Source organism: Takifugu rubripes, chromosome 11 (genome assembly GCF_901000725.2).
Source record: "Takifugu rubripes chromosome 11, fTakRub1.2, whole genome shotgun sequence".
NCBI lineage: Eukaryota > Metazoa > Chordata > Actinopteri > Tetraodontiformes > Tetraodontidae > Takifugu > Takifugu rubripes.
In genome coordinates this window covers 10,549,924-10,564,019 of record NC_042295.1, presented here as the reverse complement: position 1 = coordinate 10,564,019, position 14,096 = coordinate 10,549,924, and the positions used below count along the sequence as shown (strand labels likewise).

The following is a 14,096-nucleotide window of genomic DNA, read 5'->3' as shown; positions in this document are numbered from 1 at the left end:
CAGTTTATTCTGCTCCATTGAAGGACAGTCTTTAACTGGGAGCACTGGGAATCTGGGCGTATTTGGCCCCTCGCATTGGGAAGCTTTATTGCTCAACAGGCCAATAATGATTCAAAACCCTGTGATTTTAGCTACCTTTAAAACAATGACAGTCCTCATCTTTAATTCTAAATATAGTTGGTCATACAGGTGGAATGACACCCGCCCACCCCCCATGAACACAAATCTCCCCCAAAATGTTAATAATTGGCCTTTTCCTCCTTTGTGCAGAATGAATGAGTCGATAAATCCACACACTCACCTCTGATCTCTACAGGTGACCATCACAGTGAGGCAGCTTCATAGGTAGCAGCATGTTGCACAGCCTATTGTGGGACACTTTTTTTATAATAACAATAATCACCTCATAATGTGGTGTCAGTGAAACCACAAATCTGAAATCCTGCGTGAATTCGCCGCCCTCGTCATTTCCTGAATATGCACCTGTAAAGATCTGCTGTTTGTCAAAGGGAATTTAAACAAGGGAACAAAGGTCATCCCGACAGATCTCAACCTCATTCAACTTATTTGCTTTCCTTGTTCTCGCCACACAATCCATTCCTGAACGTTTGGGCGGGGCCGGCTGCAGCGGTTTATGATTCACAGAATGGAGGAGCTCTCAAACACATGTTGTTTGGTCATGATTTATTAAATGAAATAAAAAGTGAACTATAAACCACCTTGAGCCAACTCCAGGAACAAAAACCCCGCTAGCTGCCTGTCTTCCCGCTGCCCAACACTCACACCCTGTGTCCAGCGCTTGAACTACACCCTCGTTGCCATGGCTGCCATCACAGAAGACACACTGGAGGGGAAAAAGGCCTCTTTTGTATTTTTTTATTATATCAAAATACAAAAATTTGAGAGGAAATTTTCATATGGGACTAAGCGTTGGAAATGATATGGTGACATGAATATGACACTGCTCTCATATTCTCACAGGCTGAGCACAGGTCGCGCTCGGAGTCGCAGACCCGCGCCTTGTTTTTGTTTTCTGTTTTATTTTAAATTTTTCCCTTCGAATGGCTGCAGATGGTGACTGCGTTCCCGTCTGGGATGCTTTGAAGCGTCGCGTTTCGTCCAGGTTTCTCTTTGCTCGTCGAGGAAATGAGAGATCCGTGGAGTAAGAAATGATGTCGGATGGTGACGGATCACCGGACAGCAGTGGCAAATGAGAGAAAAGTAATACAAATATTATACATAAGGCTTTGGTACAGCACCATACAGTATGAGTTAATTGCTCACAAAAAAAAGTTAAGTGAAGCTTAATACCTGATGCGCTGACATAAAATAAGACTGAAAACAAACATCAGGTTATTGTCGAAAATGAGCTAAAAAAAATGCATCTGCTTTGAAATATTTACACATGGACGCTGTCGAATGCAACAAAAAGGAGGCAAATGTGTAAAAAAACAAAACATGACAGAATAAACAAGATAATACAGAATGTAAACATGTGATGTACAGCACAGAGTTCAGTAGATGAACAGAAATGAAATGTTGTAAGTTCTCTTCTCTTTTGAAGCACTACTTGGTTTGTTTAAGTATGAGCATTAGCTAAAACAGTCAACGATGTAGTGCTTATTGTAGCCTACGATAATAATACATTCTAGCTCTTCAGTGCTGGTACACATGAAAAAAAATTAAAAATAACGGAGAATATAGAAAGTACTACATATTTCTATTTTCTGTCCGATAACAACCAGCTTGGATGTCCATGAATGATTTCTAAATAGGTGTTGTTGTTTTTTTTTCCTGTATTGTCTCTACATGCAAGATTAATACAATAACGAAAGAAAAACAAAAGAAATCAGTTTCCAAGTATCATCCTACCAGCACCTAGTGATGCACTAAAAGCTGTAAGCAGAAGGAAAGAAAATTGCTAACAGTACATCCAAAGCAGCCCTCTTAGACACTGTACATGTTTCTGCTGAACACGCAAAAAGAAAAAAGAGCCCGGAAGATGGCATCCATCGGCAAACCACACCCCCCCCCCCCCCCCCCCCCCCCCAAAAGAAACCCCACCGAGAGGATGTCCCAGGAGCTCTCTACCAGGAAAATCGGCTAAAAAACCCAAACACAAGTGCGGTCCGATGATGCTCGCTCGTGGCTATACTGTACAGTACTAGTCGGAGGTGTGGTGATGGCGAGATGACGGCGGGAGTGTGCTTTGAAAAACAGTGCTGTCAACCAAAGATCTGCGGAGAAGAAGTGCGTAGAAGAAGAAAAGAAAAGGACTGACGCCCTCAGGTTTCCCCTCCCGTGTGTCCTGCGGCGGTCGCGAATAGAAATGCTTCTCCTCTTTCGGGCCGGGTTAATATTCTCTGTGACATGACAATTATATTTCAGAGAGGGTACCTTGGAAGCACGGACAGACGTTGCAAACACACTATAGAAAAAACAGGTCATCTTAGAGTTCACTTGAAGGTCACAAGTCTCTAGCATTTGAGGTTATACTACTATTTTTCCAGTATTGTCTATCACTGTCGTCACACCATGATACTGTTATGATACGGACCTCTAGCGTCTACCAGAGCTAGCTTAGTTGCTCAAACGTACGGTGGAAAGGAGTGGCGGAAACAGGAAACGCAAAATGGGGGGGGGGGGAATCTTTTGACTTCTATTCTACAGCACCACAAAGTTAAACATAGCACCAAGTCATTTTGTTCAAAGCAACTATGCCCTAACACACGTCTGTACCCAGCTAATGTACTGTAAACACAAGTTCCTCCACAGCACGTATATTACATGACTATAGCATGTCTGCGACTCTCTTGGAAACCAAAGAAAATAACCGACACTCTCCTTCGGGTTATTTGCTTTGGACGTCGGAAGGCGAACGGTCTGGAGTGAATCTACACGTGTGCTCATGAACGGGCGCAATACAGTATTTACTTTGTTCCGGAAATATTATCATTAGTATCATTATTATTATTATTATTATGGAGGGCGACACATTTCTGCTTCTAAAGCTTTATCCAATGGGCATTCACGTACTATACATAAGAGAAAATACTACTTGTGCAGCCAGCGGGCTATGGCAATTATACATTATATGGTAACATTAAGGTTTTCTTTTCTTAGATAAAATAATGTCTGCTAAAGTATGACAAATGAGGCACCTCAAAAATGTTTTAGAAACATTATTATCCACTTAAAGCCATACTGTAAGCAAATACTTTTATATAGAATCTAATTTGTTTTTCCTGGGTCCTTCCCGTTTATTTTTTTTCTTAAGTGTTTTTTTTTGTTGTTTGTTCGTTATTTTTCATCGTACAAGAACGTCTTCCTGTAAAACACGGGTCGATTTTATCTTTACAAATACAATACATGTACAGTACATAACAAATATAGAGCTTTTTTTTCCCGTTCGTTTTATCTTACATGATGCCGATCGCCCTAAAGCGTGCACTCATCGCGTTCTCGCGGTAACGCCGGGGCCGGCGCGGTCGTTTGCGGGCTGAGCCTTGATTGGTTGGTGGCTGGCGGAGATGTCCCATGTGACTGACCTGTCTCGACGGAATGTGGGGGGGGGGGTGGGGTTGCTGTAGCTGTCTGAACGAAGGGGGCCCTAATGAGAAGATTTAGGGCCGCGTGGGACCTTGGTTGGCTGCTTGGTACGGGTCGCGCGTTGGGGGTCATTCAATGTACTGCGACATTGGGACATTCATTTCCTGTACAGCAAAACATACATTCATTATCGGTTAGTGTCGAAAGTCGGAACACAGAGAAGTAGCTAGCAAGTATTGTACAGTTGAACAGTCGGGGTGGCCGGCGTTTGAAGATTCCTCATCACTTCTCTCTGTGAATTATTTATGTTTCCCGCTACTAAAACGTCCTATTGTTCTTTCTACATACAAACTCTCACATACAGTATAGTGCTTCTTTTCCACTGACGGTATAGTTACTTGTAATTATTCGTACGGGTTTTCTGTGACTGTAATGTCTGAAAATAGCCCGTTATAAGCATATAAGCATGACTAAAGACCTTGATGTATTCTGTAGCATCCTTGGCAGAGAAAGTAAAAAAAACAAAAACATGATGGAGCCTCAAACTCCCTCAAGAACACACAAATATGAGAAGGCGAAAAAAAAAGGCCTTTGTTTTTAACGCTAGAAAGAAGTCGAGAAGAAAAAAAAAGGCACCCCAAGACGTGCCGCACCTCACGGATGTCTCCTCCATCGCCAAATACTATCGAACTCTTCCTCGGTTTCCCCGCCCTGTTCTTCCAAACCCCCCTTCAGAAGCTCCCACTTCCCCGCGGAGGCTAAGCTCCTCGCGGGCGCTAAAACCGGGCTGAGCGCCGCCCCCTGGTGGCCGGCAAAAGCCTTCGCAAAACGCCAGGCGCGACTGGTAATTAAAAGCCTAGATGCGGTCAAACATCGAGCCGACTGTTTTGGATGTGTGGCGTGCGCGAACGGAACCGCTGAAATCCTTATATGCTTCGTATGTAAAAAGGTCAAGTGCGTACAGTATACCACAAAAATTACAGCAACTCTGCATTTACTCTGAGGTATATTTTGTGGTAAGAACCCTGTGTTTAAAGACTGACACTATGTGTGTTGTAGGAAAGGTAGATTCTTCCCTGTCCGAGGACGCACCAGGTTTCACAGTACACTGTATCGCTGAAAAACCTAAAGATATGAACCCCTCTATGATCAGTGAGTGAAAAATTCTTTAGCGTGTTGTGACGTACTCAACCAACACATCTGTTATTACTGTTGGAGGAAGCGTATTTCCCTTGTTTTACTATGTATGTACATTATATATCTGTAGAACGAAGTCAGGTTCCTCGGAGACAAGCAACTTAGAAAAGCCATTGTTCTTGTCTGCAGGTGCGGTCTCCGACCTCAGGTCGTTCTGGTTCCCCCTCCCCCCGCTCCCCCCCCCTCTCACACAGGTGAGGCGGCGAGGGCTGCAGGGAGCGGCGGAGGCTGAGGTCGGGTGTTCTTCGAGGGGGGGGGAGGGAGGTCGGTTCTTTTATTGAGTCGAGTCCAATGGCTTGGCAGGCACGCGGGTCAGCGGAGGGTGCCGTAATTGGGGCCCTCGGAGTCTGCACTGGCCAGGATGCCTGTCTGGTCCTCCTCGGACTGCCTGCGCTGCAGGAGGGAGGTCAAATAGAGATAGGGGTTCTTCTTGTTCTGCCGTTTCCTCTTCCTGTGGAGGCTGAGATCCTCTCCCTCTGGGGGTGTCTGGGATAGCTGCTGGGTCTGAGAGGGGCACGCACCTATCAGGGGAGGGGGGGGGGGGGCACAAAGTAACACACCGACCACATACGTCGATCAAATGATCTGCGTCCTCTCGTTAAGAGACGAACCTGTTCCCCGCCCGGAGGTTGTGTTGTTATTGTTGTTGGCGGCCACTCCCTTCGCTTTCGTGATACAGTGTTGTAACAGTGCTGGTAAGCTCTCAGACCCGGCAGGATCGCTAGACGCACCTAGAGGTTCCCTGGAGAAGAAGAGACACAGCACAGCATAGGTTGTCCCGCGTTAATTTAGCGAAGATAGCAGTAGCATTGCTAATTCCGATCGATGCTACAGAATGACGTGATGAGCTCCTGCACTTCTAGTCAGAGTCCTTTCACTAAGATGAGAAACAAAATGTCCGCTTTCTATCTGCGTTGATGGATGGCACAGGTTAGACACAAAAAAGGGGGGAAAGAAAGTAAAAAAGGAGTTTTTCTTCAGGTGGAAGTGGTGAATTTTGGGCTGTTAAATTTCTTAAACAATCATCAAATTAAAGACCCAGGGCTGCTTCGATTTTATTGCAGTTAAAAGCATGAAAATCACTGGACAACACCCTTAGACGCCATGTTTGAGCGCGTCTACTCAGCAACTGTGCTAAAAATACCACATTTCGAGCTAGTTTCGCGCTCATTCGGCTCGGGTCTTTAAATAGTGACTGCTTCAGAAACGTGAGCAACGCTCTTCTCTTTGTCGTACAGAACTCAAAAAAAAGAAAATAATATCTACTGCTGTCGAAGAGGCACTTTTAGGTCTGAAAACACCAACAGTCTTCAACAGTGCCAAACAGGAAATGCATGATGTGCGCAAGCTAATATGAAAGCAAACCGCAAATGCTAATGTGTTTTTAAGCGACGGAAGTCAACAACAGCTACACTTGCAGCATTAATATTTTCTTTATACATCTTAAAACCATCACCGTTCTCTTTGTTATTAAAATCAAATTCAAGTTTTGAAAACTCACAAGTGTATAAGCGTAAAAAGAACCACGTGAAATATGCGGTACCGTTAAAGGAATCCCAGATTTGAGAAGGGAATAAATGCAAGTGCAGCTATCCTTAGCTTCCTCACAAAAAAGATTTGATGTAGATATAATTTAGCTAACTCTGAAGAAACTAAGTTCATTTCATGAGCAACCCATGCTCCACAAAATGAAAAATAAATTAGAAAAAAATCCATTTGTAATCATAGAAAATAAAATCATGTAAATTTAACCTGCACTGTCTCAGAGATGGCGTTACCTCGTAGCGAATACTCTGCTTTTGTTGTCCATCTCTCATAACTAGAGGCAATAAAATTAAACATTTTGGTTCACGTTCGCGAGGCTCAGAGTGGGTATTTTCTTTTGAAAGAACCGAATACGCGCTGCTGTGGAACTTGACTTAATGCGTCATTGAGTCAAATTGTCCTGTCGAACGCGTGTCTAAAAAAGGTTTAGGAACAGAACGCTTTAGAGACGCTGTCCATCACTGTCTCGCCGCTGTGGAGAGAGAGATTGAGAGTCGTTAGCAGAGAGAGGGGGACAAAGTTTCGACTATAATCAGTCCTGGACACAAAAAGAAACATTTTCATGATGACAAACTGTTAGAGGCCTTAGCTACATTTCCAATAGACATGTACACTGTACAGCACACTTTCATAAACATGAACACTGCGTACAGAGGCTTCACCATGCTGACGGGAGGAGATGGCAGGAAGAGGAAATGGCCGTTAAAGAACAGGTCACATGACAGGAAGAGGAAATGGCCATTAAAAACAGTCACATGACAGCGGAAAACGAAAGCACTTAGGACGACAAATGTAACAGAGAATTTAGTCTGAGGATTGTTATTATTTGTTTGGTTGTAGAGAGAAGTTTAGAGAATGCATGCATGGCATTTTGCACATGGAACAAAACTTTAAAGGGGAATACTCCAGTCTATCTTTCTTGTGCGTCCTCTATTGATTCAAGCTGGTTTGTTGTTTTTGTTTTCTTGGTTGTTTTTTTTTTGTTGTTTTTTTTTCTCAAACAGTCCACAAATGCTTCTCCGCAGTCCAAACCCACTCCTCCTGTTTTCTCACGAGCATACCGACTGCAGCCTGTGGCCGCAGCCGCCTCACAGGTGACAGAATGTGTCCTGCGGCTCATTTTTACCATTATTGTACTGCACTTGAATCCAGCACAGAGGCACGACCCAAAGCGATTCCCCTTTAAAGGAGAGAGTGATTAGAGCCCTCCCCCTGCTGACCCCTCCCCGCTCAGACATGGGTCCGACCCTTACCTATTGCGGCGTAGGGGACCGGGTCACAACGCTGCCCAGATAGCTGAGATCAATCAAAAACAAATCACGTAAGACCCTTACCCGCTATAAAGCAGCAGCCCTATAAGCTACCTTCCCTTTCAGGCCAGTGACAGTCCCTGCATTGTGGCTTTGGCGACTGAATGGACTGTAGCTTCTAGCGCTATGAGGTGGGTGTAAAGGGGGCGCAGGCATCTAGACAGAACTACTGGGGGGGCACTAAGGGAGTGTGAGTCTCAGCACTGCTTATCTTTGGGTGCAAATGTGTAAAACATCCAGCTGAATGTCTCATCATGTGTATCCAGGGGCCGCTGATCTATCGTGAAAAGATGCTAACAAGATTTGCATAAGAAAAGCTAAAAGGGGGCGTCCTTGTTTGACGACTTAATTTATCACTAAATATCTATAACGCTGTTAGAAAGGTTAGATTAGTGTTTTATAAAACATTATATTTCCATTTGAACTTTATAGCCGTCTTCCCGGAGGAAAAAAGGCTCTCTTTACTCCTACATTTGCAAATTCTTTTGAACAGTGGCTGCACAGCACATGCTATTAATAGCATATTAGCATTTATAAGAACTGTATTGATTATTTACTATTTATGGGTTTTTTTTTGTTATTATTCCAACTCTGCAACTACATGCGAAATGGTTGAGTCATAAAAACTAATAGTTGCACAAAAGACGGGTGACATTTCGGGACGTTGCTCCGGGTGAAAGTATTACATGGTAATAACATATATACGTGGTACAGTCATATCTCTGGTCATATTTGATTACACATCGCGGTGTTATTGCTCAAACCGTCCATGTTGGGTGCGATTTCCTGCTGACATTTGTGAGGATTACTTCAGCTGGCTCAAACATGTAGGATGAGGATTTAATTTAGTCTTCAGTTGCCACTGAGGTTTAGGAACGTCTCACTTTTATGAGCTGATGCAGTGTGTGCTAAATGCAATTACATGCCTTCTGCATATTAATTATCAATATGCATCTTAATTATGGCTAAATGGAGACATCAAATTACAGCTGGAAAAATACTGAGGAAATTTGGAATAGAGAACAGACGAGGAGAGTGTAAAGTCTCCCCTTAAAATCAATATGTGACTATTCTCTACCGGAATGGATCACCTACCCTGAGGCTGATATCTGGAGCTGGGAGGGCTCTGAGGGTAGCATCTCCTCCTCTGTCCTTCTCTGGGATGGCCTCTGCCCGAAAACATCCCTGCCCTCTGGAGGGGGAGAAGGGGACTGGGAGGGGTAACTGGCTGCTGTAGAGGCATAGGACATGTGGGCATGGTAGCTGGGGCTGGGCTGCCTGGCTCCCTGAGTGGGAGAAGTGGTCAGAGAGGACCTTCGGGAGAAACTGACTGTAGCCGAGGGCTGCAGGGTGATCTCGGGCATCTCCAGAGACCGAGAGGTGCGGAGGATGCCGGGCCGCGGAGGGGGCCTCACTAGAATATCTGGGGAGCCTGGCTGGGTGCTGAGAGGGCTTTGGGAGAGTGGAGAGAGGCGGGAGGGCTGCAGGACTAGTGGGGGTAAGCTGGGGTCTGCCCGGCGCCCCGCCCTCGGACTGAGCCAGGATTGAGGGCTACTGCTGGGGGCTGTGCTTGGGCTCCCTGCACGGGCTGCCGGGTCAGGGTAAGGCAACACTGGTACACCCACACCGTGGGCCGTGTGTCTGAGCTGGCCGAGACTCTGGGCCTGTTGCATAGCTAAACGCCTAACCGGAGGCCCCAGGGGCCTGTCTCTGCCTGGGGGAGCCACAGGGACCTCCAGCTGAAGGAGCCCTGGGCTTGTTGGGGGCAGTTGCAGGCGACTGCTGTGGGGAGGGTATGGGGGCGGGTCGGGGAGGTCCTGGGGATGTCGTAAGGGATGGTGAGGTGGATATATGAACCTTGGACCCTCTAAGCCCAGGAAGGGTAACTCATGAGGCTGCCAACTTTCAGGGGAGCGAGGAGGAGAGCTCTGCGAGTGTGACAGCGAGTGGCCAGAGGCGGTGTACTGATGGTGCTCCATCTCTCCACTCTCCTCCGGGATGGACGGGTAACCGAAAGGCCCCTCGGCGGTGCCGGGAGGTGAGGACAGAGCGGAGCTACGCGGGCTGAGTTCAGGCATGTAGAACGGAGGCGGAATCCCTGATTCAGCGCGGCTGCCTAGATACCCATAGAAGGGGCCCTGGGGGAAGCCCCTGTAGCGGGAGGCCGGGGCCTGCCCTGAGGCGTGAAGTGCACTGCCCTCTGCAAAGCTCATACCTTCCATGGGCCTGTGCAGGCGGGGGCTGTAGGTAGGGGGCTGCGTTGACTCCAGGCTGGAGGACGTTGGGGAAAGCTGGGGCCGCAGCGTGGGCATGATGGGCGGCAGAGGCCCGGGATCAAAATCATTCTCCTCGTCAGACTGCCGAAACTCTGGGTACATGTCAGACTCCTCGGCGAAGGGGAAGCCCTGGATGCGGCGGGGCGGCGGGCTGCTCTCCATGACGAACCGGCCATCGGGGCCGCGGCTTATCAGCTCTATAGGTGTGGTGACCTCCGCCTCATGCTTGGAGACGCTGTATTTCTTGCTGGCTATGGCACGCTTGGTTTTTTTGTAGAAGGAGAGCTCTTTTTCTCGTTCTTTCTGAGGACTGGGCAGCTTCTTGACGTAGAGGCCCGGTCCGTGAGAACCCTCTGAAGACAGAGAGCGGGGACGAGATGGCGGGGAACTCTCTGGACTTATCTTTCCCGAAGATAACCTGATGGAAAACGCAGACACTGGTTGAATTCTTACGAGGAGGAGGAAAAAGTGCCAAAAAAAAAACCTCGACGCTACTCCACGCGAATGCAGCTCACCGCAGTTCAACTAAAAACATGACAGAAAAAAGCAAAGAAAGGCAGCTGAAACGAGCTAAATCAAAACAACAGCTCTAGCTTAAAGTAGCGACAGCATCCTGACTGGGCAGCAGGTCATGATCAAAGTCAAAATGGTGGGATGAGAGGGGAACAATGCAGCCGTGACAACCACATCACACATCTATTGACTGGACATCTTCTTGAATTTCCATACATGGCACCAAATGGTGACATGAGGAAAGCTGATGACGTCAAACCAGGCCTCATTTGCCCACACCAGGAGCAGAAATGTCATCATTTACCAGGTCCCTGAACACACCAGCTAGACACACATTAGAGGGAATGCAGATACACAGTTTTTGTGCTGTACATGCAGCTAAGATGGAGCGGTTTAATCCCCGTAGTGAAGGTCTATGCATGCAAATAGGCCAGTCTACTGGATCGTTTCTATCCGATGCATTAACCATGCAGCCGAGCCAGTGCGGTGCACTGAATATTGGTGCAGGCAGGCACTCACAGGGGGCTGGCGGGCGGGGGCAAGAAAGTGCTCCTGGCTGGATCGTCCCAGCAGGGCTCTACCCCCGGCAAGGGGGTGAGAGGAGGCCTGCGGTGGGAGACAAATGAAATGGGCCTGGTTTATCTTTGGCCATGTCACTCACAGGAAGTTCTAAATGTTCTTTGCTTGACTAGATTGATCCCGATGACTAACCAGAGAAAGATAGAAATTTATATATGCAATGGGACTGACAGGATATTCACGCAAAAATGGGCCTCTTTTGAGCTTGAGATGCAGTCGTCCATGTGCACGAGAGTTCCAGACAGACAAATACACACATGTGGTGGATACTGTGCATTAAATGTGCAGCTACACAAACACGTTAACATGTAGAATCATGCAGAAAATGTTTAAAGGTTACACAATACAGATGGATCAAAAATCAATACACGTACTGCTGCTTGGGCACTGCTTGGGTAATATGCTTAAAATGCTGATTCGGCTACTTTGAACTCTCCTTAATCTGTCCATGAACTGCTCAAGGCTGCCACCTTGCATGTACTTTAACACCTTTACGCAAGCGCGGACAAATAACCTGCTGCATTTTTTTTTACAATTCATATATAACTTATAGCCTCTCGCCAGGCGGCTACTTTTGTTGCACGTTGCAGTTGCATTAAAGTTATTAAAGCGTGTGCAGAAGCACTTAAAAAGATGCTAACGGCGGCTAACGTGTGGCGCAGCGGAGGGGCTGTGGTGTTGACTTACGGTGACTCGATGCTTTTCCTGAAGTGTGTCACAGACAGGGGAGGATCTGAGAGGACAAAACACGCACATTTAGCATTTGTTCTACTAACGCCACATGTAAATCAGGAGCTGAACGCGCGGATGGACATCAGACGATGGGCCTCTCTTGTGTGTAAAAGCCTCAAACCGACCATACCTGACTGGAGAGACATCCAAAGTGAAACGCAAGCACACAACGACCACATAACCTCACTCACGAGGGATCTATTTGCTAACTGGGCCCATTCCTGAATCCATCCATGGTCAGACGTGCAGGACTCAATGCTAGGTGGCGAGATAAAGAGTAAGACCTACCTGGTTTACGTTTGAGTTTGCGACGATGTTGCTTATTGACGAAGCAAGCTGCTAGAGTGCTGAACAGTACGGCCGCTGCCAGGAAACATATAGTTGCAACTACGCCCGCCACCACAGGCCGCGCCAGCCCCTCGTCAGGCAACTCTGCTGGTGGGAAGGGATCTGCCGGTGGCAGCGGAGGGAGTTCAGAGAGACTGACAGCTATGATTTTTAGCTACTCTGTTTTCCTTTTTGCAGAGCGACCGACCTGTACTGGAGACTCCCACTACGTTGCTGCTCTCACTGATCAGGTCGACCATGACAGCCATTACTCGGAACTCATACCAGGAATCCTGTGGAGTGAAAAAAAACGGAGAATCTGAGGAGTCACACGGCTTTATTTTCCCCCAAAAAAGTGTCGACGACTGACCTGAACAAGGTCTCGAGCGATGTACTCGGTCTCGGTAGATGGGATGAGATCATCCAGAACCTCCCACCTCTCCCCGAGGCGGAACTCCATGATATATCGATCGATGGGCGAGGAGTGGTTCGCTGGGGGGAGCCATGTGAGAAGAACACCGTGCTGCGTGCGATTGGCTGTGAGGCACCGTGGTGGAGTAAGAAGCACCAGTGGTTCTGGGGTACCTAGAGGAGAGCCTGAGCACCAGAAACATTTCACTCAAAAATTAAACGGGCCTCCTAACTATCACTGACACAGCCTGAAGGGGACGACTGGAGCTCATAAAAAAAGAACAACACACTCTAATCGGATAAATGCTAATCCCCGCAAGCTAACTACAAGATGTGGTGATGAACCTTTGGTACACGAAAACAGTTTCCTTTTTGAACCATGAGTGGTATTTGCAAATAATCCATCACACGGCAACGATGTGACAGTTTATGTACACGAAACGTAGCTGAAGCCAAACTCTGTTTTGTTTGCAGACGCTCTCAGGGTGTGTGAGCTAGGCCAGAATGTCATTTAACCTCGTTTAACCTCTGTACAGGTAATCTTTCAACGCTCCGAACTATAAACACAACCTTTTCACAGTTGGACAATGCGTATCGGTGGACGGTGAAAGTGAGAGCCCCGTCCGACTAGATCTAAGTCCTGATTTGACGTTAAGTACTGAGTACATTTTGTACCATCAGGTGTCAGTTTAGTGCTCGGTTTTTTAAAATTCCAGGTGTCGCGTCTCGCTTTATTTGCCTCCTTAGTGCTGCGAAGAGGAATAAAAAGAACCCTTCTGATGACGTGCTCACCTGTCGTGTTGACTGTCACAACTTCGCTGAATGGGCCCGTGCCCAGCTTGTTTTGCGCCAACACGCTGAACTGGTACTCTGTTGCAGGTTCCAGCCCTGGCACCACCAACCAGGTCTGAGCACCAGAAACTGGCATCGAATGCCAGTCATGAGGACCGTAGTCTGTTCTCTTTGACCTGACAGCAGAAAAGCAGAGCAGCTGATAAAGACAATATTTGAATTCGAGTCTCTAAAAATGTACAAAAATGACTTCATTTGCTGTCATCAGCTGGGCTTATCTATTGTAGCTAATAGCGTAGCGCTACATTGTCATTAGCTTAATTGTCACACTCCTGCACTTCAGAAACAGCCCGTCTTCACTTTCGGTGTCTTGTGTTATCGTTGAAATCTGCTTTTCAATCCGCCTATGCTGCAGCGCACGCCAAACGTTGCTGATAACCTCCGCGTTGAGCATCCGCAGATCGATGCCGCTGACTTAAAGTTGAGTAGGAGCACTTACACTGGACCGTACCACACAGAGAACGTCTGTTCAAAGCCGCCATCATAACCTGGTTCCCAGGATACATTAGCAGAGGTCATTGAGGGCAGTACATGGATATTGCCGGGAGCATGTGGGCTGGTGCCTGAAGAGAGAAAAAGCGTAAGAATTTTAAGTTGCTCGCACATATGAAGCTCTTTAAAATGACCTCTTTGTGTCAAAACATAACTGCTTCTGTCTGAAACTGTTTCACTGAGCACAGATCAAATAAGCATCATTCAGTTTATTCCTAATGGTTCCCGGCGATGCTGGCTGAAGCCGTGGCCGTCGGAAGAGCGCATTTAAGATCGGCGATGCCCCCCCCCACTCCGTCCAGCAGCTACCTCA

At 47.0% G+C, this 14,096-nt stretch overlaps 1 protein-coding gene across 5 annotated transcripts in view; it reads right to left on the bottom strand.

Annotated features, from left to right (window-relative positions):
• Positions 1-3,454: 3,454 nt before the first annotated feature.
• igsf9ba (immunoglobulin superfamily, member 9Ba) overlaps positions 3,455-14,096 on the bottom strand; it is a 33,615-nt gene continuing 22,973 nt past the window's right edge. For 2 of the 5 annotated variants that reach the window (XM_029843880.1, XM_029843884.1), the window contains exons 12-21: positions 13,731-13,854; positions 13,232-13,407; positions 12,399-12,625; positions 12,237-12,321; positions 11,990-12,151; positions 11,657-11,702; positions 10,910-10,996; positions 8,697-10,295; positions 5,358-5,488; positions 3,455-5,267 (exon numbers count right to left, since the gene is read on the bottom strand). In XM_029843880.1, the coding sequence (XP_029699740.1) occupies positions 5,059-5,267; positions 5,358-5,488; positions 8,697-10,295; positions 10,910-10,996; positions 11,657-11,702; positions 11,990-12,151; positions 12,237-12,321; positions 12,399-12,625; positions 13,232-13,407; positions 13,731-13,854 (2,846 nt within the window). In that variant the 3' untranslated portion in view covers positions 3,455-5,058. Of the gene's footprint in view, positions 5,268-5,352; positions 5,489-7,544; positions 7,588-8,696; positions 10,296-10,909; positions 10,997-11,656; positions 11,703-11,989; positions 12,152-12,236; positions 12,322-12,398; positions 12,626-13,231; positions 13,408-13,730; positions 13,855-14,096 lie in introns of those variants that run through there. The other 3 variants (XM_029843881.1, XM_029843883.1, XM_029843882.1) reach the window with 3 other exon arrangements.